This window comes from Choloepus didactylus, chromosome 16, assembly GCF_015220235.1.
Source record: "Choloepus didactylus isolate mChoDid1 chromosome 16, mChoDid1.pri, whole genome shotgun sequence".
Taxonomy (NCBI): Eukaryota; Metazoa; Chordata; class Mammalia; order Pilosa; family Megalonychidae; genus Choloepus; species Choloepus didactylus.
Genome location: NC_051322.1, coordinates 27,106,244 through 27,132,859, shown reverse-complemented (window position 1 = coordinate 27,132,859; position 26,616 = coordinate 27,106,244). Strand labels below are relative to the sequence as shown.

The window sequence follows — 26,616 nt, the reverse complement described above, 5'->3', positions numbered from 1 at the left end:
ATTCCACAGTTTTATGAAATAAAACATATATACAAAAAGGTAATGTCTTTCAAAGTATGGTTTTTAACAAGTAGATACAAAAAGGTATGGCTTTCTGTGAGAATAACCAACAGTGCTGAATGGTGTGTGAATGAGGTGGAAACGGGAAGCTTAGAGTCATATATGTCACCAGAAGGAAAGTTGGAGGTCAAAAGATGGGAATGTATAAAACTGAATCCTATGGTGGGCAATGTCCATGATTAACTGTACAAATATTAGAAAACTCTTCCATGAACCAGAACAAATGTATAACAATACAACTAGAAGTTAGTAATAGAGGGGCATATAAGGAAGAAATATATACCTATTGCAAACTATATACTACAGTTTGTAGTATTTCAACATTCTTTCATAAACAGTAACAAATGTACTATACCAACACTACAAGTCAACAATTGAGGGGGGTGGGTTAGGGATATGGGAGGATTCGAGTTTCCTTTTCTTTTTCTTTTTTTTTTTTTTTTTTCATCTTTCACTGTATTTCTTGTCTGGAGTAATGAAAAGTTTCTAAAAATTGAACAAAAATTAAGTGTGGTGATAGATGCACAGCTGTATGAGGGTACCAGGGGCAACTGATTGTACACTTGGATCTTTGGATAATTGTATGGTATCTGAACAATCCCAATTTAAAAAAAAAAAAAAAAGGTATGGCTTTCAAATTACAGTTTAACAAGTAGCTCTAGAACAAATTTGAAAGGATGCTATGGGTTACAGTTCCACCATTTCAATTCTTTCCTTCCATCTATTCTAATACTGTAGCAACTAAGAAAAAGCAAATTATACAAAGATTCAGTATTCATAATTCTTTGTAAAATTCCATCTTGTCTGTTGCTATCCCCTCCTCTAGTTTAACCACTTTCCTGAGCTTCAGGGATGTCTAGGCAATGACAACCTTAACCTATTCATGTTGAAAAGGGGTGTCTACTTTATGAGCAAAGGGGACATATCTGGTTGATGTTCTTGAAGCGGTATTGCCTCTGGGTTTTGGGACTTAGCTGCCACAGGAGCACTCTGAAGGATTTGAGTTTAATAATCATCACCCCTATCCATTACCATACCTTTGAAATCACCATCATTAACATATCTGAACGTATTAGATTATCATTCCCCCTCAGTAGCTACTGTCTATCACTAGGTCCCCAGTATCCTTATGTTATAAGACATTGATTTTGCATTGTTCAGATAGTTCATAGAAGAGGTAACATACAGCATCTCTCCTTTTGTGTATGAGTTTATTTCACTCAGAATTGTATCTTCAAGGTTATCCATGTTGCCATATGCTTCAAGACCTTGTTGCTTCTTACTGCTGCATAGTATTCCATTGTATGAATATACCACAGTTTATCTACTTGTCTGTTGACATTTGATATTTTGAAAGAAATAAGATACAAAATGAAATATTGCATTGTAATCTTATGGATGTAAATAACCTCAGCTGGAAATGGGAAGAGAGTTCCAGGTAGTCATGCTTACTCATTGGAAATAGGGCAGTACAATGGAAAACTTTTATGCAATTTGAATTATTTCAAATCTCGGGGTATTGAAATTCACTGTCAGTTTGACCAGGCACATTTATTATGGCTCAGAAATGTAGAGCTTATCGCTTTTAACGGTGACATGGAGTACTTGGCGCTTACAGGTCACAGAAATCCAACATGTGAAGAATATAGGGTTTAACATGCTTCATAACTGATTTGTGTTACTAAAAATCATATTTTGGGGTAAGATACACCGCAGATTTTCAAATTAAAAAAAAAAAAAAAAATCTTTGCCAATAAAACTCTTCTCTCTAGGTAAGTTGCCTTTCTCTTTTCCTTAGAATGTTTCCCATGGCATGGTAGTTCTAATTTTCATGTCAGTCTACTACTTTAACCATGAGAGAGTTCACTGTGAATATTTTTACATTTTTGGAGGTACCTCTTTTTATAAGAAGTTTTCTAGTTCACCTGCTAATTCCAACATCCTATTCTTCAATTTTGTGTGTTTTACGTATATTAACTCTCGCTCCTAGAATTCTGCCCTGGTTGCCAATGTTCACAGCTTCTGGAAGAGTAAGAACATCTGAGTGAATTAGATACTGTGGGAGAACAAAGGCCCTTCTTTTCCTTTTATTTGAAAGGCGATGAAAATAGTGGGAAATTTGATCTTCCCTGAGTGAAATAGAAAGAGTAACAATTTCCTCTTGAAGCAAACACATTCATTTGTTTTTCACTTTCATAATCATAAAATGCACACCAACATCTGACTTGATAAATGCACCCTATTGATTTCTCATCAAATGCCTAGCCTTGTAGGGAAACCAGTGGTGAAACCCATTGCTGATAAAAAGATATTAGCAGTTAGAAATGCAGTTTGTAGGAAGGGTGATTGTCAAATCAGATAATGATTGGGACAAAGGTGTAAATAGCATGTGGATGAGATCTTTGGGTGATGATGAGAAGCAAGAAGTAATTCACAAGTGTCTGCAGATTTTATAACTGTGAGAAGTGATTGGAATAACTCCTAAGGGTTGCTTCTAATTCTGCAATGACACAAAGACTGTATAGGGCTGTATTGTTATTCATTTGTCCTGAAATTGCTCATGATATAAATAAGAATGGCTGGCAAATTCTTGAAATAAGACCTTTCACTTTGTCCATGTGGTAAGTCCATTTCACTCTGGTTAACTTAAGTATAATAAAAATAACTGGAAAGACACTAAGCTGCTCATGGAATTGAAAATAAATTCAAATAATTAGGCCTTGCAAAGAGACAATAACCAGCATTACTCCCAGGCTTTAGAAATCAGAACTATTGTGCTGACCCTTCCAGGTTCTGCCGTCACAATGATTTGACTCCGTATATTTTCCTCCATTGTATCAAGATTCAGTTTTCCAAGAGGGGGAATCTGATTGGCATCTCTTGGGTCAGGTGCTAAAGAGAGAGTGGGGCAAAGACCATAAATTCTCAGTTGATGATACTGCCAATACCACCCAAAACAGAGGAGAGCTTGTTCTCCAAGAGAAAAAGCTGAGAGCTCCTTTAAAGAAGGAAGATGTGATGGGATGCTGGGCAGTCCAAGCAACATATGTCCACTATCAATTCCATAGTTGGAAACCTTTCAAATCTTGAATGTTACCTTCCATTCAAGTACTTAATGAAGAAATTCAAGTGTAGGAAAAATTGCTTGAGAACCAGAGATAACAGAAGGCAGGGCAAAGTCCAGTGGACTGAGATATTAATTATGGATTTCCAACAATGTTCATATCTAATTGGGAGACAATGGGATTGGAACTTGGCATAAAAGGTAAATGTAATACAGTCTTGTGCCAGTTTGAATATATTGTGTGCCCCAAACGCCATTATCTTTGATGTAGTCTTGTGGGGCAGATGTTTTGGTGCTGATTAGATTTGCTTGGAATGTGCCCCACCCAGCTGTGGGTGATGACTGATGAGATATTCCTATGGAGGCATGGCCCCACCCATTCAGGGTGGGCCTTGATCAGTGGAGCCATATAAATGAGCTGACTCAAAGAGAAGGAACTCAGTGCAGCTGTGAGTGACATTTTGAAGAGGAGCAAGCTTGCTAGAGAGGAACATCCTGGGAGAAAGCCATTTTGAAACCAGAACTTTGGAGCAGACGCCAGCCACGTGCCTTCCCAGCTAACAGATGTTTTCTGGATGCCATTGGCTATCCTCCAGTGAAGGTACCCAATTACTGATGTGTTACCTTGGACACTTTATGGCCTTAAGACTGTAACTGTGTAGCCAAATAAACTCCCTTTTCATAAAAGCCAGTCCGTCTCTGGTGTTTTGCATTCTGCAGCATTAGCAAACTAGAACAAGTCTATATCTTCAAGAGAATTATAATCCAAAGAAGAAACACACACACACACACACACACACGAATGTCCCCCCACCCCCACCCCAAACCCTGAAGTAACAGGGGAAGTACAAGTACATAATTTTGGACAAATTGAAATTGGAGCAAATAAAGTACCTAATTCTCTCTGGAGAAATGAGGGGAAGTTTCACAAAGAAAGTAATGATTGAGCTGTGGTCCAGCTGGGTCATCAGGTACACATTCCCACATTCCAGAGACTTCCAAAGAGAGGGAACAGCATGTACAAAAACACACAAGCAGGTGTCAGAAAGATGATATGCTCAAGGGATGCTTACAGAGAGCTCAGAGTGATTGGGGCACAGTGTTCATGAAACAACAAGGAGAAATGAGGCTGTAAAAGAAAGTAGTGTCTAGATCACAGAGGGCTTGTATTTGAGTATTTATTATTATTTAATTACCTTTAATTCAAAAATGAAGAGTAGCCAATGAATAATTGTAAACCTAGGGGTGTCATGATTCATTTCTAGAAGATCAGACCAGGCAGCAGCCTGGAGATTGGAGAGGAGCAGACCAGAGGCATTCTGCTTGACTTAGTAAAAATCACTGATGTTGTCAAGTCCATATTTTTTCCAAATATTAAGGAAGAGTGTTCAGTCCAATGATAAGCATTTAAGTCATTCATTCTTGTGAAAATTTATTCAGTAACATTCACATGGATGGAGGAAAAAGAACTTGTGCAGTCCCTGAAATAGATTGTTAGATTTTTTTAAATAACCAACTCCTCAATGTATTCTTTTCATAGCTGAAGTTGAAGAGTCATTTTATCACTTTGAATACCGTAACAGATTCAGCGAAGCAATCTAATCGTCATCATTTGACTGTTTTCTAAATAAACGTCAATTTGAATTTTAACACAGTTAATAAAAAATAGGCTATTCCAAGGTTTAAAAGACATCTTTTAATCACTTCCATAATCTGAAAATTATTTTTTATGCTTGGTATAATATTCTAAGTCACTTTGTTACTATACTTACTTTCCTATCTGTGATCTAGAATATATCTTGTTTTAACTCTTTAAGAGAATAACTCTTCTTTAAGATAGCAGTTCCTCTTCTGTTATCTTGCTATAACAAATCTGCTTTTCTTGCAAGATTGCCCTGATCTGGGGTTTTCATTCTCTTCATTAGCCCATCTGTAGTCTCTTTATTCAGGGGTCAGTGACACTTGATTTATGTTTCCTCTTCTTTCTCCCCCTCTTTCTACTTTTCTTCTCCTCCTCCTCTGTCTTCATCTCCATGTCTTTCTCCTTCTTCCTTTTTTTTTTTTGAAAATTTTAATAAATTCAGACTCTTGTGAGGATATTGCAGTTACATACAACTTTAGTTAACCTAGAATCCTAGTGGCTTTGACAATGAGGGCTCTGGAAAGAAAATGGTATGTCTCCTATATTTGGCCCCATATTGGAACTCTATGCAGGAAGAGAAACTGGAAATAAAGTGATGAAAATACTCAGATTCTACACCATAGACCAAAAGAAGAGCAAAAGAAAGGGTTGAGAGTGAGGATGAGTTCCAAATTATGACCAAGTTCTACCCAGTTTGTGATACTCAAGTATCTCTATGTAAAGAAAAGGAAATTCTTCGAGAACCCAACCATGGAGCCCAGAAATATTCTGCACCTTTTTTACGTCAAACAAATTATAACTAAAGGAGACTATGGATCATAGACTTGGGGTATTGTGCCACCTTTAAAGTTATTCAAAATCTTTCTAACAGCAACATGTGGGAAAAGTAGCTTTAAGAAGGGCAGGGTTTTAAAACCATCTAATTTCATGGCAGGATGATACTAAGACCCTCATGGATGATTTGGCTCCTTTATTTTTAGCAGGTTACCTAAGCAAGGTATTTTAACTTATTACCCTCATTATTTATTTATATATTTATTTATTTAAGTATGTATTTTAGTTTATGTATTTATTTATTTAAGCTTTTAAGGGAGATACAAAATTAGGTGACATTTTCACTTTACATCCTACAGTTGAAACAGAATTCTGTCTCTTGGAGAGATGTAGTCATTAATCTCACTAAGTACATTTCATTACTCATATGATGATCCTCACATTTTTAATAGAGACTTCTTGAAAATTATAATTGTGTGTTTCTCTATATTCACACATATTCTACTCTCCTCTCTGAATTGCAAATGGCAAAATGAATACAGTACATATCATGATAGATTCTGAGTGTCAACATCATGATTAAAAGTCCCACAAATGTCTGTTTTCTTTCTATTCCAATGACAAGGCCTTGTCTCTGTCTCATCTCACAGCCCCGACCTCTGCTCCCAAGGACCTGACAGTCATTACTCGAGAAGGGAAGCCTCGCGCTGTCATTGTGAGCTGGCAGCCTCCGCTGGAAGCCAACGGGAAAATTACTGGTAAGGATCTTGGCCTTATTTCCAAGCCTCATGCCCTGCTCAGGACTTTTGTGTGTTGGTTTTCAGTCTCAGCATCTCAGGTGACTCCTGACCCTTTCTGATTATCCTCCTTTGTCCCCTACTGACAGGGGATTCTTCTAAAGATGCATGCAAATATGCACAGCTCAAAATTCATTTGAGTTGCTTCATAAACAATATGTATTTACAGTAGTGTAAACCTTTTGTTTTTCCTTCTCTGGAGCATTAGGACAACTTGCTAATGGAGTGCCTCTGAGCATCAGTTAAAAAGAGAAGCTGCTTGTTTGCCAATTTGAAATACAAAAGACACCTAATATAAGAAGGAGGTTTGTCTGGGGATTTTTAGTTTCTCCTTTATCTCTTAGCTTTCTGCTTAAATCATAAGGTTCAGAAAACACTTACTATTGAGTGACAGAAATTGAACTTAATGAATATTTCACACTGACAGATTTTATTTTGCCAAATATTGCTGATAACATCAATGGCTAATTAAAGCATCCATTAGAAGCCTGTAATGTTAATTTAGTATGAAAAATATAATGGAGTTCTAACAGGGATTTTGCATTTAAATGATCACTTTAGGCTTTTAATAGATGTCTCCATAGCATATAATTATTATGAAAAATATTGTATAATTCAAAATGTGCACATTATAGTCTAATTAACTTGAACCGTTGGGTTAGGCACATGTAGGAGTGACTCTTTTTTTCTTTTTTTTTTTGCATACAAGAGGTGGATAGCACTGTTATAAATTAACAATGTAATTCAGTCATTCCGTGATACGAGCTAAGCATGGAAATTGCAGTTCAGATGGCATACTTAATGTGAGTTACTTTCTGAATTTTGCAAAATGAAAGACAATGTGAAAATTCAAAATATGATTTAAATTTAAGTTGAGGACTTGTTTTCTCTAGGAAATTGCTCTTAGTATCATAGCAAACAGAGTTTTCATTTGTGCTGACAGATATGGAAATAGAAGAGGGACATAAAATTTCCCCAAATCTTATATGCTCAGTTGAGGGTGTGCCAGCCCTTTTAAAAGTGGGGCTGGGCTCCTTCCCAACATGGCGCAGTCAGTTAATATCACGGAGTTGAGTCTGCTGCAGCTAGAAATACTCGAGAATCAGCTGGACCAGGAAGTGGAGTTCCTGTCCACGTCCATTGCCCAGCTCAAGGTGGTACAGACCAAGTACGTAGAAGCCAAGGAGTGTCTGAACGTGCTGAACAAGAGCAACGAGGGGAGAGAACTACTCGTCCCATTGACCAGTTCTATGTATGTTCCTGGGAAGCTACATGATGTGGAAGATGTGCTCACTGATGTGGGAACTGGCTACTATGCAGAGGACACAGCTGAGGATGCAAGGGACTTCTTCAAGAGGAAGATAGACTTCCTCACCAAGCAGATGGAGAAAATCCAGCCAGCTCTGCAGGAGACGCATGCCATGAAACAGGCTGTCATGGAGATGATGAGCCAAAAGATTCAGCAGCTCACAGCCCTGGGAGCAGCACAGGCTACTGCCAAGGCCTGAGCCTGTTGTAGAAATGGGGCAGAGGGTATCCTACTTCAGGAACCTGGGACTTCGTGGGCATGGCTTTTGGTGTGGAGAAGAGAAAGGTTTTGTGTTTAATGCTAATAAACGTGTCAGCTGGGCAAAAAAAAAAAAAATAAAAATAAAAAATAAGTGGGGCTGGCTTATTCTGATTTTCATTCCCCCCACCCCCACCCCCGAGCGTTATGAGCTGTTTCCACTGGTTCTGTTACAGTACTTTGGTAGATTTTACTTTCTTTATATCATGACTCTTTTATGATGTTATATCCAATTACTTATAAGCATATGATAAACCAACAGGTAATAAGTTTAAGAAGTTAAGAAGAAAACAGAATAGAAGGGGTCTAAGCAAAAAGGATTTAATAAGGGTTAAAATAAATGAGATACTAACCAATTTTCGACTCTAACAAATCTCTTCAAATAATCAATATAACCAAATTTGTTTTCAGCTCTGAAAGGAAGCTTAATTTTGCTTTTTGAGGAAAAAGTGGAAATCTGGCGTATATTAAGAAATGCCAATTAATCTAAGGGAAGAATTTTTTTCTGCCAAAATCTCAGTGCATGTATAAGGAAACTTGTCCATATAGTGTACTTAGAGTTGTATGTTTAATAAGTCTCACTACTAAAAATCCATTCACTTGCAATGGAAAAGTAAGGGCATTAGGAGTGATGTATTTTTTTAATTTAGTTTTATTGAGATATATTCACATATCATACAGTCGTCCAAGGTATACAATCAACTGTTCGCATACCATCATATAGTTGTGCATTCATCACCCCAATCTATTTTTTTAACATTTTCCTTAGACCAGAAAAAGTAAAGATAGAATAAAAAATAAACATAAAAAAGAACACCCAAATCATCCCCCCCACCCTATTTTTCATTTAGTTTTTTGTCCCCACTTTTCTACTCATCCAACCATACACTGGGTAAAGAGAGTGTGATCCACAAGGTTTTCACAATCACACTGTCACCCCTTGTAAGCTACATTACTATATAATTGTCTTCAAGAGTCAAGGCTACTGGGTTGCAGTTTGATAGTGTCAAGTATTTACTTCTAGCTAGTCCAATGCATTAAAACCTAAATAGGGTTATCTATATAGTGCGTAAGAATGCCCACCAGAGTGACCTTTTGACTCCATTTGGAATGGGAGTGATACTTTTTACCTTTAAGAGCCAAGTCCATTTTTAAAAACAAAGATGTGATTATCCTGCTGATTTATTTTGAGTCAGTTCAGTAGAGAGCACACATTGAGAATGCTTGTGAGAACTACTTACTGTTCCATGCTTATTTTGATGGTTTCATTCAAATACTTCCAGAAAACAGGATGATAAAAGACTCAAAATAACAGACCCCTGGGCAGAGGGCCCAGATTTGCTAACCTCAAATTCTCAGGACAGTGCAAAGAACATGAGCTCCTTCCCAGGGTGGCAGGCTACATGCCTGTCCCCCTGGACGATGTGCTCCCAAGTTACCTTTGGATTCCCATGTCTTCCAGTGTCTCTTATTTGAACAGAAATAGAGTTAGGGTGGTTGAGAACCCAAGCTCCTGTGGGAGATGCCTGTGCAAGTCATTTAAGCTTCCTGAGACTCACTTCATCTATAAAATGAGGAGAGTAATACCACCTCTCTCATGGAATTGTTAGAATAAAGTGCTGAAAAAAGTCCCTGATGCCTAGTGAGCACTGAAATAAATTAGTTATTAGTTATTATTACTCTGAATTGAAATCCATTCTGCAGTAAGACTTTACCAATGTGCTTTGCATAGAACCCAGATCATCAATTTGTAAACAAATGTATTTCACAAAGGTTAAATTAAAAATAGGAAGAAGGAGAAGATGCAGATAATTCCAGTGCCTAAATTCCCTGATACTAAATTGGCCCTTTAGGAATTCGGACTGACATTTTCAGAAGAAAATGGTTCAAAATGTATTAAGTATTAATTATGTACTAGTCATTCTGCTAAGCACTTTTGTATCTGAGTGATCACATATTGCTCTTCTTACTTTTTGAAATGAAGAGGTGAGGTATTTCTTTGATAAATAACTTACCCAGTTCAGATAGCCAGGAAGTGACAGAGCTGGGATTTAAAATCCACATCCATATTTTTTTTTACATTATTTTATGCTCTGATTTGCTAATATTCTACTGGTGTAAATCAGTGATTCTAAACTGACTTTTTATTTAATTGTTCTGGAGTGAAAATGCAAATGGTATTTTTAAAAACTCCCCGACTGATTTAATTGTACAGCTAGGATTTTGAAACACTAATCTAAATAAATTAATGCAGCACCAACATTATTTAAAACCAGGGGCCAACATACCTAGAAGAGTTAGGTCTCTCCGAGATTGTTTCCTCATCAATATCGTCTACTGGCTAAGGGTACAACCTCTTTTTTCTGTGACATTTGATTACCTAGTCCAATTCTTCTTTCTTGAAACTCTCTTTTCCCTTGACTTTTGTAGAATCATATAACCTCTTTTTCTGCTCACTTCCCAGGCTAGAGCTTCTCAGTCTCATAATTGTTCCGTAAGTTGAATTTCCCAGGGGGGCAGGGCTTTTTACACCCTTTATTACTACATCTGAAAAAGTGTCTATACTACAGCCAGGGCTTCAGTGAGCATCCACTGATGTTTTGGAATTCTATATCGCCATCCAAGAACATCCCCCTGAGGTCTACATACACATATCCTACCTTGTATTATACATTTCCACATGGCTATCTTACTAGTACTCATTCTCTTCTCCAACACCCCTCAGCCCACTTCTTCCTCCTTTTTTGTCTATTACCCCACATAACTGGCCAAATAATGAACAATTATATTCTGTAATAGGTTGTAAGACAATCCACTATTGTGGACCCAGCTAGACTCACACACTGGTATTGCATGGGTCTAAATGTTCTTAGTCTCATATTTACAAAATCCTCCATAGTCCATGCAGTGGCAAAAGTCAGAAACTTAGTCATCTTGACTTCTTCCTCTCCATTCTCTTTTCTTAAAATCCATAGAGAATATCTAAGTGCTTATAGTAGATGGCCAAAAGGACCATGAGAACAACTTTCAGATTTTGTTATCCTTTCCTCCCAGTAACAACATTCTTGATACTTAGTAGGTAATTAATAAATATTTGTTGAGTGGATTGATCATTAATTTCTGTTAAATGTCTTCGCCGTTCGACTTGAAACCAAAGTTCTGAAGTTCCAAAGAAGACACTTCTGTCAGGTTTTGCAATACTATAAAATAATAATAATAACAATAATAATAGCAGCAGTAGCATTTAGTAAGTAGTTATTATGTAAATGACAATGCAATAGAAATATCCACATTTTGTTAAGTTCTTAAATGCATTATCTTAAATGCAGTCCATTTTCAGAGGAGGAAATTGAGACAGATTTAGATTAAGCCTGTTGTCCATGGTTGCATAATAGTAAGGGGTAGAGCTGTGATTTGAGGTGAGATATTCCTGAATCCACAGCCGGTAATTTTTGACCCTTAAGAAGAAGGTAGGTCTTCCTTTCCTTTCTTACCTACGTATATATACAATTATTGCAATCAGTTCTTTAAAGATTAAAAGTCCTCATTGGGTTGAGCTTGCTGCTGGTAGGGATTGTGTCACATAACTTGGTCTTTTCAGTACTTAGCTATCTACTTGCCCTGTGGGAGGGATTCAGTAACAAATGGGAAGAAGTATAGAAAATGAGAGACTAGGGAAGGTATAGAGTTGAACACATTCTGAAAGTTTGCTTTTAGAATTACAACTACCTATTTGTGTATGTGGAGTAAAAATGGCAGATATTTGTTGTTACACTTTTTACATATTTACACAGATGTTCTTCCGGTGTGTGAGTGCTCAGTTGGGTTAACAATCCCAGAAAGTCTTACGATTTATAACAGGATATAATATTATTTGGCCAGTTGCAGTGGGTAAGAGACAGAAATTATGTAGAAGAAAGACATAGAAAAGGATAGGGAAAGACAGAGACCTGGACACAGAGGCATAGATATAGAGGTTCAAAAAGCAAGTGAGAAACTAATGACTTTTTTGTTCCAAACTGTGAGGTTATATGGAAATCTGTAAGGTCAATGATCTGTAAGACTTCAATGATGAATTTAATTTCCTTGAAACATATCAAACGTCTACATTAAAATGAGGTTGTATGTGTTCTCCAAGGCCAATTTTTAGTTTTGAATGATGTGGTTTGTTTCTTCATCCCAGTTCTGGAATTTTTTTTTTTTAAAAAGCAAGCTTCCCCACAAATATTGGGGAATTGCTGAAATACAATTTGGAGTTCTCAGAACCTAATTCTTGTGCCTTCAACTCTAGACACTTGAACTGACATCTTTAAATGCTTAATTGAACATTTTTACCTAGAAAAAAAAAACACAGTGGAGGCACATATTTTATTCTTATTTGATAAATAAGAAAATCAGGAATAAATATAGCTGACCTGGAATGGTAGTACAATTGTCCTAACTTTCAAGTTCATCATGTACTTATAGCAGCCCATGAAATCTTTAGCAATTTCATAAAATGTCATGCATGTAAAATCTATGTGCTTATAGGCTTGGGGATTTCATTAAATGAGTGAGTTTCAATACCTGTTACGTGAAGGATTATTTTATTAGAATTTTTTGAGGAACATAAAAGTAATATATAAGACATGGCTCCTGAACTAAAAGAACTGTGTTTTATCCTATTGAAGAAACAAGATGTTCAGTTTCCTAGCCTCTTGAAAAAAAAAAAAAATCCATACAATGTTTTGCCTTTTGATTCACAGTTTCAGAGACTAGAAGACTTGTTTCCTCCTGGGATAGGTATCCTCTGACTGGCTGGCAATCTTCAAGGTTCCTTGGTTTTATGTCACATGGCAGTGCACAAAGTAATGTCTTCTTTCTCCTCTGGGTTCCCTTGACTTCAGCTTCTGGCCGCTCCCTTTGGCTTCTCTCTGTGTCTGAATTTCATTCTGCTTGTAAAGGATTCCAGTAATCCACATTAAAGTCCAACCTGATTCACTTGGGCCACACACCTTAACTGAAGTAACATCTTGAAGGGATCTTATTTACAATGAGTCCACACCTATCAGAATATGAACCATGACCAAGAACACATTGAAATTGAGGTACACATTCAATCTCTCACACAAGACATATACACGGTAATGGCTAAAAGATGAGTACTAGGGTCTCTTCTTCATTAAGTGCGGTTCTTTGTGGCCAAGAAGAGAGACTGCTCTAGCTCAAAGAATATTAGGAGATGTTATTGATGTTGATCATGGGGGCTGAATTATAAATGAAATAACATCCAAAAGTCAGAAAAGAACTCTTTTATCCAATGATGTTTCAAAGAAATCCTTTGAATTTTAGCCTTCCAATTTTAATATTAACCAGAGGGAGTAGTCATTTAGCCTTTGTAAATTTTGACACTAATTCAGAGTTTTTATATCAGAGTCTTTTATCTTCTCCTGAGCTCTTAAGATCTTAAGATATCATCTTTGCAATATTGGTATCTCTAATGCCATAAATCATACCGATTCCACATACCAACTAAGGCAATGATTCTTGAACTGGCTTGATCACAGAAATTGCTTGGAATGCAGGTTACTCAGACTAGCCTTAACAGAATCTATAGATTTCTATTGCTGTGTAACAGTATTATACAACCTTGGTGTCTTAAAACAACAACCATTTATCTCACAGTTTCTCTGTTACAGGAGGCTGGAAACAGCTCAACTAGGTCTTCTGTTTCAAGGTCTGTTACAGTACTGCAATCTAGGTGTTGGTCCAGGCTGAGGTCTCATCTGAGGCTCGACTGGGGAAATATTTGCTTCCTAGTTTGCGTAGTTGTTGGCAGAATTCAGTTCCTCACTGTCTGTTGGACAGAACCTATCCTCAGGAACATTCCTTGCCATGTGGGCCCCTGCATCTGACAGCTTCTCCATCAAACCAGTAGGGGAGAGGGTCTAGAGAGAGTCTGCTAGCAAGACAGAAGTTATAATCCAGTGTAACATAATCATGGAAGTGATCCAGCAAGACATAGGCCCCACCTGTACACAGACAGAAGGGATTATACAAGGTTCACAATACCAGGAGGTGAAGATAATGGGGGCCATCAAAGAGTCTGTCTGTCACACCTATCATATCAAAATACCCTTTCTTGGGGTTTGTATTTTGTAACTTGTACCCACCCTCCAAGAAATCCTTATGATTAAGAAGATTTGGGAAACACTGAACTAGGGAATGCCAAAGGTAACATAAACACAGGTTTTCAGTCTTGGTCTGAATGTAAGAGAAATGGACTTCTGGATGTTGGAGTTTGTGACATTCTGACATCCCCCAAGTCTAGGCATAGTTCTATAAAGTACCATGAGATTAAATGATGAGTGATACAAAGCTATATAAATGTTCTTATATTTTATTAAAGGGTATTACAGAGTTTACAAAAAGGGGAGCTCATGATTGGAGAAGGTTTCATAGGTCCGTTATGGCTTGACTGGACCTTGATGGGTGGGTGGGATTTGGATAGAGTAGGTGAAGAAAGGTGGAGGTTTCCTGGGTGAGGGTTTGTGCTGAAATGTATGAAGTGTGCATGGTTATTTTGGGAAGGAAGAGAATTTGTGTTAGAGAACCTGACAAAATACTCGTTGCAAAGAAATATACAGGTCCCCATTCCTGTTGGGACAAGTGGGACTCAGGAGGAAAGAATAAGTGAATCAAATGAAGACAACTGTTTCTAAGAATATGATTTTCAGAGAATCAATTTGATACTTAAGAATAGACTGAGAGACGTTTTTGACCTATGTGATGAAGACGTCATTGCAGAAGTTTGGCAAAAATGGAGGCAACCCCATACTGTGCTGTAAAGACTCATACGATGAATCTGGCCACAGTTTCACTTAACAGTGGAATATAAACCTTATGAATTCATGCTTTTAAATAAATGCTTGTTCACAAATTGCCTAAGTCAAATGTTAGAATATGAATATTTTGCAGGGATACCTGGGTTTATTTTGGTGTATATTAGACTATCACCAGAGAGAACCCCCTAGCATTAAAGTAATATATCCCCTAACAGAGGATAAATGGCACTATCTAATGATAGATTATTAATACTTGAGACACTAACTAAATCACCTTGACTTATCCAGGAATGTGTGTGTGTGTGTGTGTGTGTGTGTGTGTGTGTATGTGTATGTATACATATGTATATATATATATGTATGCCAGGTGATATGTACTAGGGGAAAGAGAATCAGATTTTTAGTATAGCAATAGATGATATCATCCCTATCCTTTTCCAACGAACTGGGCCTCTTCAGATAATGCTCTCAGCATCACCATCTGTGAACACTGTCCCTGTCAACCTCACAGAGTTATTACAATAATCAAATACAATCATTTCTTTTTATAACACTTTAAACATTTATGACATTTTATACTTTTCATTGTATTTTTATAATTTAGCTGGAGCCAAAATAAATATTACTAATTTTCATTATTGAAATACAATGAAAATGATGAAGACTTATTATCTATGTTTTACATTTTTTATCATGCTTTTACATTAGAGCAAACCAATAATCAGGATTTACAGGCAACAGAAAGACTATAGTTCTAAAAGTGGCAGAGATTTTTATTTCTAATTGCCTATTCCATTTTCAGAATCTGTGCATTGAAGCATTATTTATCTAATACTTGCAATCTGATAAAAATCATTACTCGTAAAACTGAATACTGTAGTTTATATATTTTGGACATAAAATAATCATTGCATTTATATACATGGGTGTTTGGCAGCAGAATGGCAGCTTGTGGGTCCATACACTAAACAAAGTTGTGTTCATATTTCTGCAGCTTACATCTTGTTTTATACATTGGACAAGAACATACCAATTGATGACTGGATTATGGAAACAATTAATGGCGACCGACTTACTCATCAAATCATGGATCTCAACCTAGACACTATGTATTACTTTCGAATTCAAGCACGGAATGCTAAAGGAGTAGGGCCCCTCTCTGATCCCATCCTCTTCAGGACTCAGAAAGGTTTGAATCTTTTCCTATTCCTGCCTTTCTTTTCATATGAGGTTGATATAAAATAGCTTTGGGGTATGTTGGAAACATGGCTACTGTAGATATACAAAATAAATTAATATGTACTTTCTTTATGCTCAAAGCCAACATGTCAAAGAAAGATCTATTGCATTATCACATTTTCTGCCATCAGCACAAGGCAGACATATTTAAATTGACTTTTTCTATTTATACTCCTTTTGGAATTTTGTACTGATTTCTTATATATTAGCTCCATTCAAAATATAATGAAACCCTTCAGCCATTTTATGTAAAGGATTAAAAATTAAAAAGCATTGAATTATGTGAATGGCATACTATTTCCAACTTTATGTTTTCTATCAGGAACTATTGTCCTTTTATATTAAAGGAAATTTTGAATACAGCAAGACAAATTTCAAACAAAATTAAAGTGTTTATTTTAAGGACCTACAGTAACAGCAATGGATAAAAAACCATTTTGCAGCATGATTATCATAAGAAAACTGTACGTGCTTGCAAGAATAAAAATAACTACTGAACTTAAAGGTAGTTGTATTTTCATGAATAAAAAGACTAAGACCAAGAACAGTGATTATATAAAAATAATCTTCATATAAGCTCTTACTATTTTAGAGAACAGAATTGTTTTTTTTCTAGAAGACAGATGGTTTCAAGAGCCTCTATCATTAAGCAATGGAGAATAATCTGAATGACCCATGGCTGATATATTTAAAGATATGTATTTAAGGCATGGTGTATATTACTCTAAAAGAGGATAACTTAGGTCTTGAAATCCGTGATCACATTCTGCCTGCATTTCTAGCTGAAAACTTGGTAATACATGATGGCAAACAACTGAGAAATTAAAAATACATGGATAATTGGCATTTTCATCCAGTTGTTTGACATCCTAAAGGAGAAGTCTTAGAATAATTGTGTAATCTATTTGTCAGTTCTTCTAGGGAAGGTATCCTAATAAATGGTGGATTTTTGAATTTGGGTGAGTGAGCTATTCAGAAGCTGGATTTCAGTAACTGCTAATCTGAAAGTCTGCCAAAAACAAACATTCAGCTAAAGTCTGCATGAAAATTCTTAGTGATAAAGTAGAAGTTAGGAAGGGGGAAGGGAGGAATTGAGCTAACCAGCTATCCAGATTTTTAGGATTTCATGTGAAATCAGGTTTCACTCCAAATGAGCAATTGAAAGGAAACTGGTTTTTCATTTTGTGGGAACGTTATATATAACTAGATAATGCTTTGAAAATTCTTCTTTTTCTGTAGACGAGTGCCAAATTAATTTCATACTCACAATGTGTGCCAACTAAGAGATCTCAGAGAGGGTTTAAGATGACTCAGTACATCCAAATTTATGAAATAACAGGATGAAGAGCTATCACAGGAATACAGGCCCAGATTGATAACCATCCTGTCGATTACTTAATGAACTCGAGATCTCATTTGGTACTGTTTGTCCTAAGTGCCGTAAACTCATCTGATAAGTGATTTTCAGAACTGAAAACAAATTCAGGAATGTGGTATATGCCATGTAGTCCACGAGCATTATTTCTAAGGCCCTCATTGAACGTTTAATATTATCTACCCTACTAATATTAAGCTCAATAATAGTCAATTAGACTTTTTAACAAATATTGCTTATATAATATTAGTTTTTGATGTGTTGAGAGCATGTTAAATTATGTAGAAATATTGATCTTTCTCACCCTTGTCAATAATCAACATTGTATGTGCATGCATCTTCCATGCCACTTACCATCACTAACTATCTAAAGCAAATATAAATTACTCATCAAAAGTGATTTGAGCTGCAATGAACTAAAACAATACCAGTCATAAAATTGCACTATTGTGCTCTGATTTAAAGTTTTTAATTCCAAAAGCTGCTTCAAAACATAAGGGCTCTAGTTCATCAGAATATAACTTTGTTTGGCAGCAAGAAAGGCTTAGCTATTGTCCTGAAGCTAAAGAAACTCCCAGTAGTTTACAGGGTAATGGACAAGTATTTCATAGCAAGGCATGCCTCCAAGCAGATGCCCACTTGCTTCATTCTTTCGTATTTGGTCTTTGAGCCTTTGCAAATGTGGCAGCATTTTTCTACTAGAGTTTTGTCTTTTCTATCTCAGCAACCAGCCAGATAGGTACAGGAAACTCAATCAGTAATCACTGGCTCATTAAAAAAGCATTTTATAATTAGAAAGAGATTTCATTATACACTTACATATGTATATATGTTGTTGTATCTAATTTTTTCTTTGGAGTGGTCATTAAAACAACCTTGAGCTTGAGTCTCGACCACAGAGGACACTGCAAATACCTACCTCCTTCCCCAACAGCCTCCCCAGACTCCCTCTAGGATACCCCACCCTGTTGTACCACGGGAAGACATATACGAGGCATGTCTATCTCTCCCTCTCTGTCATATGGGTTGTTCCCTCCAATAAAGCACACATCTCCACACTGGCCTATCAAGTAATAATGAGAAAGGATCCTTCTAATGGGGTAGATCACAGAGATCCCTGAGGAGGGAGGGAGTCACCTCCTACACACAAAAGAGCAGAGACTTCAGCAGCATGAGTAATAAGAGTATGGTCTATTCTCAGGGCACCCTTATTCCTCACTCTGAAATGTGCATCTCTCTGATCCAAGGATATCACACTGAAAGCTCTGTAACATAATGCAAGGAAGGCTTAGTCTTCACATTAATTTGTGACCAAGTACATGATTTTCTTAACAAATGACAGGACCAGTTTAAAATTCAAGGTATAAATTATAATGCTTTCAAGCCATTTTCATCTTTAATAAAATGTAACTATTAGAATACATTTGGTCTTTGTTTGGAAATACTCTTTGGTAGACAACCTGGAGTAAATTTTTCACATTATATTCAGTCCAACATTGCTTACAGTAGATAAGGATGAAGATGGGGTTGCCTGTTATATTTATTTGTTTCTTGCTGAAAAATTTCTGACACTGTAGGTAAATGATTAAAGACAAAAAGGGGAAATAAAGAATGGAGATGAGATGAGGTTGGTTTTCTTTTCTTTTTTTGATATCATTCCAACCAGTTCTTTCCTAAATATGATATGCTGGTAAGGATAGTTTCTCTAGTGTGTCCTGTTGTAGCTGCCAGCTCTTTAACCTTTCTGGATGGCTTGGCACATAGGATCCTGAGATAGTATTCCTCGTTCTTGCTGGAAATCTACAGTAGCATTCATTGCAACATAGTATTCATCTTCACAAGCTACATTAGGGTCTCAGTTCAAAATCTTATTCCTGTCCATAAACTACCTATCATACAGTTGTCCATCAAAAGCACCTTTCATCAACAAGCCCCCAAAGCTGTAATAAAATGTATTTTGAGAGTAGTCTTCAGTGGAAAAGGGGAGAGAAAATCAAGATAAAAAATAAAGATTCATGGTTATATTAAATAGCCTGCTAACTTTAAAATGTTTGTTAAATTATATGGAGATACAGAAGATATTTATAACACTTAGTTAAAGATTATTGAATCTTGATATAATAAGACCATAGGATCTTGATATAATATTTAGGTTGTATATATGCTATTAGAATTAAAAAAAAAAATCACAGGGCTAAACAACACAAACTGTGATTCCTAATGTAAACTATGGACTATGGTTAAGAGTACTATGATAATAATATTCCTTCATCAGTAGTAGCAAAGGTTCCACACTAATGCAAATGTTTGTAATTGGAGGGTGGGTTGTAAGGCAACTCAGTATTCTCTGCATGATTTTTCTGTAAACCTACAACTTCTCTAATAAAAAAAAAAATAGAAAAAAAATAAGCACCCTTGTATGTGTACCTGTTTCCAAATAACAATTAAGAATTCAAAAGTCCACTACTTTTTAAGATATATTTTTCTAGTTTATAGTTTTCAAAGAATACATCTACATTTTTTTTATGAAATTAGTTATAATTGGGTCTCTGGTTTAGAAATGGGTCCTCCTGTTCATCTGGAAGGGACTTTTGCTAATGTCATTGCTTAAGCAATGATACATTGGACAGTGACTTCTGCTCTGTTCCTTCATTTGGAAAACAGAGGACCACTGCCTCTAGGACAGTAGCTATTTTGCAAGCAGTGGTGATGGATTTGCTATGAGACAACCAGGCATAATGAGAGAACTGACTGTATTATAGATTGCTGTCCATGGGCTCGATATTTTATTTTACTCTGTATGAACTTAACTGGAACATACATAAGAAGCAAATAAGTAAACATAGTATCCTAAGTTTAAGTTTGAGTGCAAATAAATGAATTAAATATATCCAGAAGACTCAAAGGTCAAAGACAATCAAGTATAGTTGAAATAATTCCAATTGATAGAGGCCTAACATATAACACTTCTCCACAAAGGTCTGCATTGGCCTGAAAGTCACATCACAATTTCTGGGAAAGTGATGATCCGAAAGACTCATCTCCTATATAGAGTAGTTACATTTGTTTAATAGAAGTCACCTTTAAAAAAAATTAGAGCTATTTTACAATTTAAAACCGTCAATTTCAGTACCGTTACTCATAATTTACCTGAAGTTGTGACTAACTCAAGAGTTATAGTCATAAAGGCTAATGATTTGTCAAATTATTTAGATTATACTATATTTAGGATATCTTATTTTACACTATCCATATGAGAATTGGTTAAGTACTCTTGTTGAAAAAACTGTTTACAAGGAAATAGCTTCCTGAACTTAAAATATGTGGGCAATAATTACCTGGTAATTACATATCTTTTATATTTTACTGTTAGTTCTATCTTTAATTAAACTTACATAATTATCGTTCTGAGTTTATGTTTAGAGGGATGTGATAAATTTTTAGAATGTTTTTGTACAGCAAAGATACCATCTTGGCATTTTTTTCCTCTGGCTTCTTTAATAGAAATAGTTACATATAACCTTGGTTCCTTATCAATTTGATTTCAATAGGGCATTGACCTTGATTTGAAAACTTGCTAACAAAACTTGATTTGATATGTCAGCTTCCTTGCTGGGAACCGTCAGAGTCTAACAATATTATTTATTTTTCCTCCACAGTGGAACACCCTGACAAAATGGCTAATGACCAAGGTACAGTGGCTCAACTTGTCTTATTTCCATCTTTGAATCAATCCTTTCTGTTTGAAATGTCAATCATTACTTTGTATTCCTCTTTTCACCTGGGCTATTCACCTGATGGAGCAGACACTGGCGTGATAATTAATCCTGTTAATGAAGTTCTGCTTGGCTGAGGCTGTGGCTCTGATAGGGAAGATGTAAATTTTCTTGAGAGGAAATTGTTTTGTCTCTATTCTGAAGGACCAATTAAAATGTCAAGCTTCTTTGTATGAAATAAATTTTTAGTTTCTGTCTGCACTTCTGAATAATTCACATTAAGTATAATTAAGCTCAGCATAATTTTCAAGCTGCTCTTGCACCCTTTCATGAGCCATAGATTAAAGTTCTGAGGCTCCACAAAGAAAAACGCATAAATCATATGTGTGTTTCCTCTGCAACGAGCTTCTTTTAACAAATAAATAACAAAGTTAGGTTGACTTTTTTTAGGATGTTACCGCTGCTCAATTTGAAACCAGAAACTTTTCCATTCCTTGTACATGCTGGTCTGACTCAGAGTATTTTTTTCTCCTTCCATTCTTGTACAAAAAGCTGATTTGTATAGAAAAACAAGGATAATTTTATGAAGGAAAATGAAGATAAATGAGAGCTATCCATCAACTCATAGGTAGATATGAATTTGATGTTACCATGATTTGTAGACTGATAAATTAAGATTCCATTATCTTTAAGGACAATGAGCAGAATGCCAGGAGAGAGAAAGAGTAGCTTAAGACTTTTATTTCTCAGGATGTTATATTCTTTCAAGAAGGGGAGTTTGTAAGTACCAATAACCGGTTATGATTGGTGTATAAGTTGATTCAGAGTCTACAGCTCTTGTAGTTTTCCTCCTGCTTTGCACACGCACTGTCCCCAGAACTGACTTGCCAGCATCATTTCGCATAAGGCATTGAGATTGGGAGAAAACATTCTTTGCAAGATTCCAACATTCAGACTTTTTGGCTTTTGACAAATACTAAGCTTCTGGATGCTGGTTCCCACCAAAAGCAGAAGTTTGCTGACTTGAGCAATGTTTTCTTCAACAGTTCTACATTTGGGTTTTTCTCTGGGTCCTTATGGCCATGGCTCTGCTTAACAGAACACAGGGGTTCACATATGGATTAATAAAAATGATACACTGCATGGAAATGTCTACCCAGAGTTAGTACTTGTAACAATTGATCAGATTCTCCTGCTCGTTTGCACTTAAAATAAATATGTTACTATGTTCCACTTAAATAAATATGTTAATAGTTGTAAATATATAATATTTGTAAAAATTATTAAATGACTAATTATGGGTGAACATATATTTACTTAGGTAAATTAAATGTTAGTGCTGACTGAAACCAAAGCTGGAATAATTAATTAGGAGAAGCTTGTTTTATTATTTCAGTTTTTTTGAAAAGTAGCTTTCTTCACTTAAATGAATTTGGAACTTTCACAGATGGATAATTCCTAATTTTTGAAATTAGAAAGAGAGAGAGGGGAAGAAACTAAACTAGTAGAAATATCATGATTAATCATTTAAGTGACAACATACTCAATTTTCTCAAGAAATTGATTTCCAATTGTCTCTAGGTTCCCTTTATTTATTTATTTTTGCCATTATTTTTTCAGTTAACTGTATTGTTGAATATTTTAACACGATTTTATTGAGATATATTCGCACACCATATAATCCATCCAACATATACAATCAGTGGCTCAAAGTATCATTATATAGTTGTGCATTCATCACCACAATCAATTTTAGAACATTTTCATTCCTCCCAAATAAAGAAAAAAAATAAAAAAAAAGAACACCCAAAACATCCCATACCCTTTGTCACCCCCTATTATTTATATATTTTTGTCTTTATTTTTTATTCATCTCCCCAAACACTGGATCAAGAGAGTATCCATTACAAGGTTTTCACAATTAAATGGTCACACAGTGAAAGTTATATGATTATACAACCATCGTCAAGAATCAAGGCTATTAAGTTACAGTTCCACAGATTCAGGTATTTCCTTCTATTCTAATACACTAGAAACTAAAAAGGAATATCTATGTAATGCATAAGATTAACCCCTAGAATGTCTTCTCGACTCGATTTGAAATCTCTTAGCCACTGAAACGTCATTATGTTTCATTTCTTTACCCCCTTTTGGTCAAGCAGGCATTCTCAATTCCATGATGCCAGGTCCAGGCTCATCCCTGGTAGTCATGTCCCACATTTCCAGAGAGACCTACACCCCTGGGAATCATATCCCACACAGGGAGAAAGGTAGTGAGTTTATTTGCAGCTTTGCTAAGAGAGAGAGAGGCCATATCTGAGCAGCAAAAGAGGTTCTCTGGGGGTGACACTTAAGCATAATTATAAGTAGGATTAGTTTCTCCTTTGTAGGAGTAAGTCTCATAAGGGCAAGCCCCAAGATCAAAGACTTGACTTACTAAATTGCGAGTCCCTAAGGCTTACAAGAATACCAGGAATTCCTCAGGTGGGAAGTTTAATATTTCTGTTTTTCCCCAGTCCTTCAAGGGGACTTGGCAAATACATTTTTATTTTCTGCCCAAAATACTCTGGGATATATTAGGGTATTACATTAACCTGTCCAGAGTAACAAGATCCCATTCCCTATTCTAGGTTACGTGTAATTATGTTTTATTTTTTGTTTTTTTTTGTTTGTTTTTTAGTTTTTAATTTTTATTGAGATTGTTCACATACCATACAATTATCCAAAGATCCAAAGCGGACAATCAGTTGTCCCTGGTACCCTCATACAGCTGTGTATCCATCACCACACTTAATTTTTGCTCAATTTTTAGAACCTTCTCATTACTCCAGACAAGAAATAGAGTGAAAGAAGAAAAAAAACAAAAAGGAAACTAGAATCCTCCCATATTCCTAACCAACCCCCTTCCATTCTTGACTCATACTATTGATATAGTACATTTGTTACTGTTTATGAATGAACATTGAAATATGACTAACTGTAGTATATAGTTTGCAATAGGTATATATTTTTTTCCCTATATGTCTCTCTATTATTAACTTCTAGTTATAGTGTCATACATTTGTTCTGGTTCATGAAAGAGATTTCTAATATTTGTACAGTTAATCATGGACATTGCCCACCACAGGATTCAGTTGTATACATTCCTGTCTTTTGACCTCCAACTTTCCTTCTGGTGACATACATGACTCTGAGCTTACCCTTTCCACCACCTTCACACACCTTTTAGCACGGTTAGCTTTTCTCACATCTTGGTACCGAGCACCTCTGTTCATTTCCAAACATTTAAGTTCATCCTAGTTGAACACTCTGCTCATACTAAGCAACCGCTCCCCATTCTTTAGCCTCCTTCTATATCTTGGTTCCTTATATTTCATGTCTATGAGTTTACATATTATAATTAGTTCCTATCAGTGTGACCCTGCAATATTTGTCCTTATGTGTCTGGCTTATTTCACTCAGTATATTGCCCTCAAATTTTCATCAGCAACCCATTTTTTTTTAAGATGGTTTTGTTCACATGCCATACATTCCAACCTAAGTAAACAATTGATGGTTCCCTGTATAGTCACATATTTATGTGGTCACCACCCTCACCGCTATCTGTATAAGGCCATCTACATTTCTTCCACAAGGCAGGAGGGTGAGTCAAAGAAGGTAGAGACGCAAAAGAAAAAGAAAAAAGAAAAACGAAGGAAAAAATGACAGCTAGGAAGCAGCAGAAGGAAAGATAACCTTAAATCAAAGTAGCGTAAAGATTCAGACACCACCACCAATATCAAGTGTCTCATACCCCTCCCCTTTCCCCCCCTCTTATCTGCATTTACCTTGGTATATTGCCTTTTTTACTTTAAAGGGAGCACAGTATAATGATCCTGTTACTTACAGTCTTTATGTTGATTGCATCCCTCCCCCAATGCCTCCTCATTTTTAACATCTTGCAATATGGACATTTCACTTATTCTCCCTCGTGAAAGAACATATTTGTACATTTTATCACAATTGTTGAACACTCTAGATTTCACCAAGTTATAAGTCCCAGTCTTTATCTTTCCTCCTTTCCTCTGGAGTCCCACATGCTCCCAACCCTCCTCTCAACCATATTCCTAGTTATCTTTGTTCAGTGTACATACCTTGCTGTGCTACCGTCTCCCAAAAAAATTGTGTTCCAAACCTCTCACTCCTGTCTTCTATCTCTCTCTAGTGTTCCCTTTAATATTTCCTGTAGGGCAGGTGTCTTGTTCACAAAGTCTCTCATTGTCTGTTTGTTGGAAAATATTTTGAGCTCTCCCTCATATTTGAAGGACAGTTTTGCTGGATATAGGATTCTTGGTTGGCGGTGTTTCTCTTTCAGAATCTTAAATATATCACACTACTTCCTTCTTGCCTCCCTGTTTCTGCTGAGAGATCCGCACATAGTCTTATTAAGCTTCCTTTGTATGTGATGGATTGCTTTTCTCTTGCTGCTTTCAGGATTCTCTCTTTGTCTTTGATGTTTGATAATCTGGTTATTAAGTGTCTTGGCGTAGACCTATTCAGATCTATTCTGTTTGGAGTACACTGTGCTTCTTGGATCCGTAATTTTATGTCTTTCATAAGACATGGGAAATTTTCATTGATTATTTCCTCTATTATTGCTTCTGCCCCTTTTCCCTTCTGTTCTCCTTCTGGGACACTCATGGTGCATACATTCTTGTGTTTTATGTTATCATTCAATTTCTGGAGACGTTGCTCATATTTTTCATTCTTTTCTTCATCTGCTCCTTTCTGTGTAGGCTTTCAGGTGTTTTGTTCTTCATTTCCTGAGTGTTTTCTTCTGCCTCTTGAGATCTGCTGTTGTATGTTTCTACTGTGTCTTTTGTTTCTTGTATTGTGCCTTTCATTTCCATAGATTCTGCTGGTTGTTTTTTTGAGCTTTTGATTTCTGCCTTACATATGCCCAGTGTTTTCTTTATAGCCTTTATCTCTTTTGCCATTTCTTCTCTAAACTTTTTGAATTGATTTAGCATTAGCTGTTTAAATTCCTGTATCTCAGTTGAAGTGTAAGTTTTTTCCTTTGATTGGGCCATAATTTCATTTTTCCTAGTGTAGGTTGTAGTTTTATTGTTGTCTAGGTATCTGACCTCCTAGGCCACCCCAATCAGGTTTTCCCAGAGGAGAACAGGCTCAGGTCACAGAAGGAGGAAATATTCAGTGTCCAGTTTCCTTGATGGTTTTCCTTAGAGGACTGACACACCCTGTGTTTTTCTGCCGAGCAGGTGCGCCTATCAGTCTGTCAGGGCTGGTATAAGGGGGTGTGGCCCACAGGTCTCCTCCCCCATGCTTGGGGGTCTGGTTCTGGTAAGGCAGGTAGTAGAGCTGGGCCCCTCCCTTTCCTCTGGGGAAGCTATGCCCCCTCCAGATGGGTCATTTGCATATAAATAGATTCTTTGTTTCTCTGAATCAGAGTGCTGAGATTTTTAAATGGCTGAGGCTTTCTCTACTGTGAAGAGGTGCGAGCTGAAAATGGCTGAGGCTTTCTCCTCTCAGCTGCCCAGGTTGAGAGAGAGAGAAAGGGA

At 36.4% G+C, this 26,616-nt stretch overlaps 2 protein-coding genes across 6 annotated transcripts in view; both read left to right on the top strand.

Moving 5' to 3' along the window:
• The window catches only part of DCC (DCC netrin 1 receptor), a 1,223,099-nt gene that overhangs the window by 1,036,377 nt on the left and 160,106 nt on the right, over positions 1-26,616 (top strand). For all 4 annotated transcript variants that reach the window (XM_037805818.1, XM_037805817.1, XM_037805816.1 and 1 more), the window contains exons 19-21: positions 6,191-6,298; positions 15,723-15,917; positions 21,002-21,034. In XM_037805818.1, the coding sequence (XP_037661746.1) occupies positions 6,191-6,298; positions 15,723-15,917; positions 21,002-21,034 (336 nt within the window). The remainder of the gene's footprint in view (positions 1-6,190; positions 6,299-15,722; positions 15,918-21,001; positions 21,035-26,616) is intronic.
• Positions 7,378-7,925, top strand: LOC119511447 (prefoldin subunit 5-like). 2 transcript variants are annotated; one of them, XM_037805819.1, is made up of 2 exons: positions 7,381-7,460; positions 7,584-7,925. In XM_037805819.1, the coding sequence occupies exons 1-2, from the start codon at positions 7,381-7,383 to the stop codon at positions 7,843-7,845; spliced, it is 342 nt and encodes a 113-aa protein (XP_037661747.1). In that variant the 3' UTR covers positions 7,846-7,925. The 2 variants fall into 2 exon arrangements, with proteins under 2 accessions (XP_037661748.1, XP_037661747.1); XM_037805820.1 differs by having other exon boundaries at positions 7,378-7,925.

Bases quoted from the DNA above. Each gene is read 5' to 3' on its own strand.
- LOC119511447 (XM_037805820.1), top strand. From the start codon at position 7,381: ATGGCGCAGTCAGTTAATATCACGGAGTTGAGTCTGCTGCAGCTAGAA.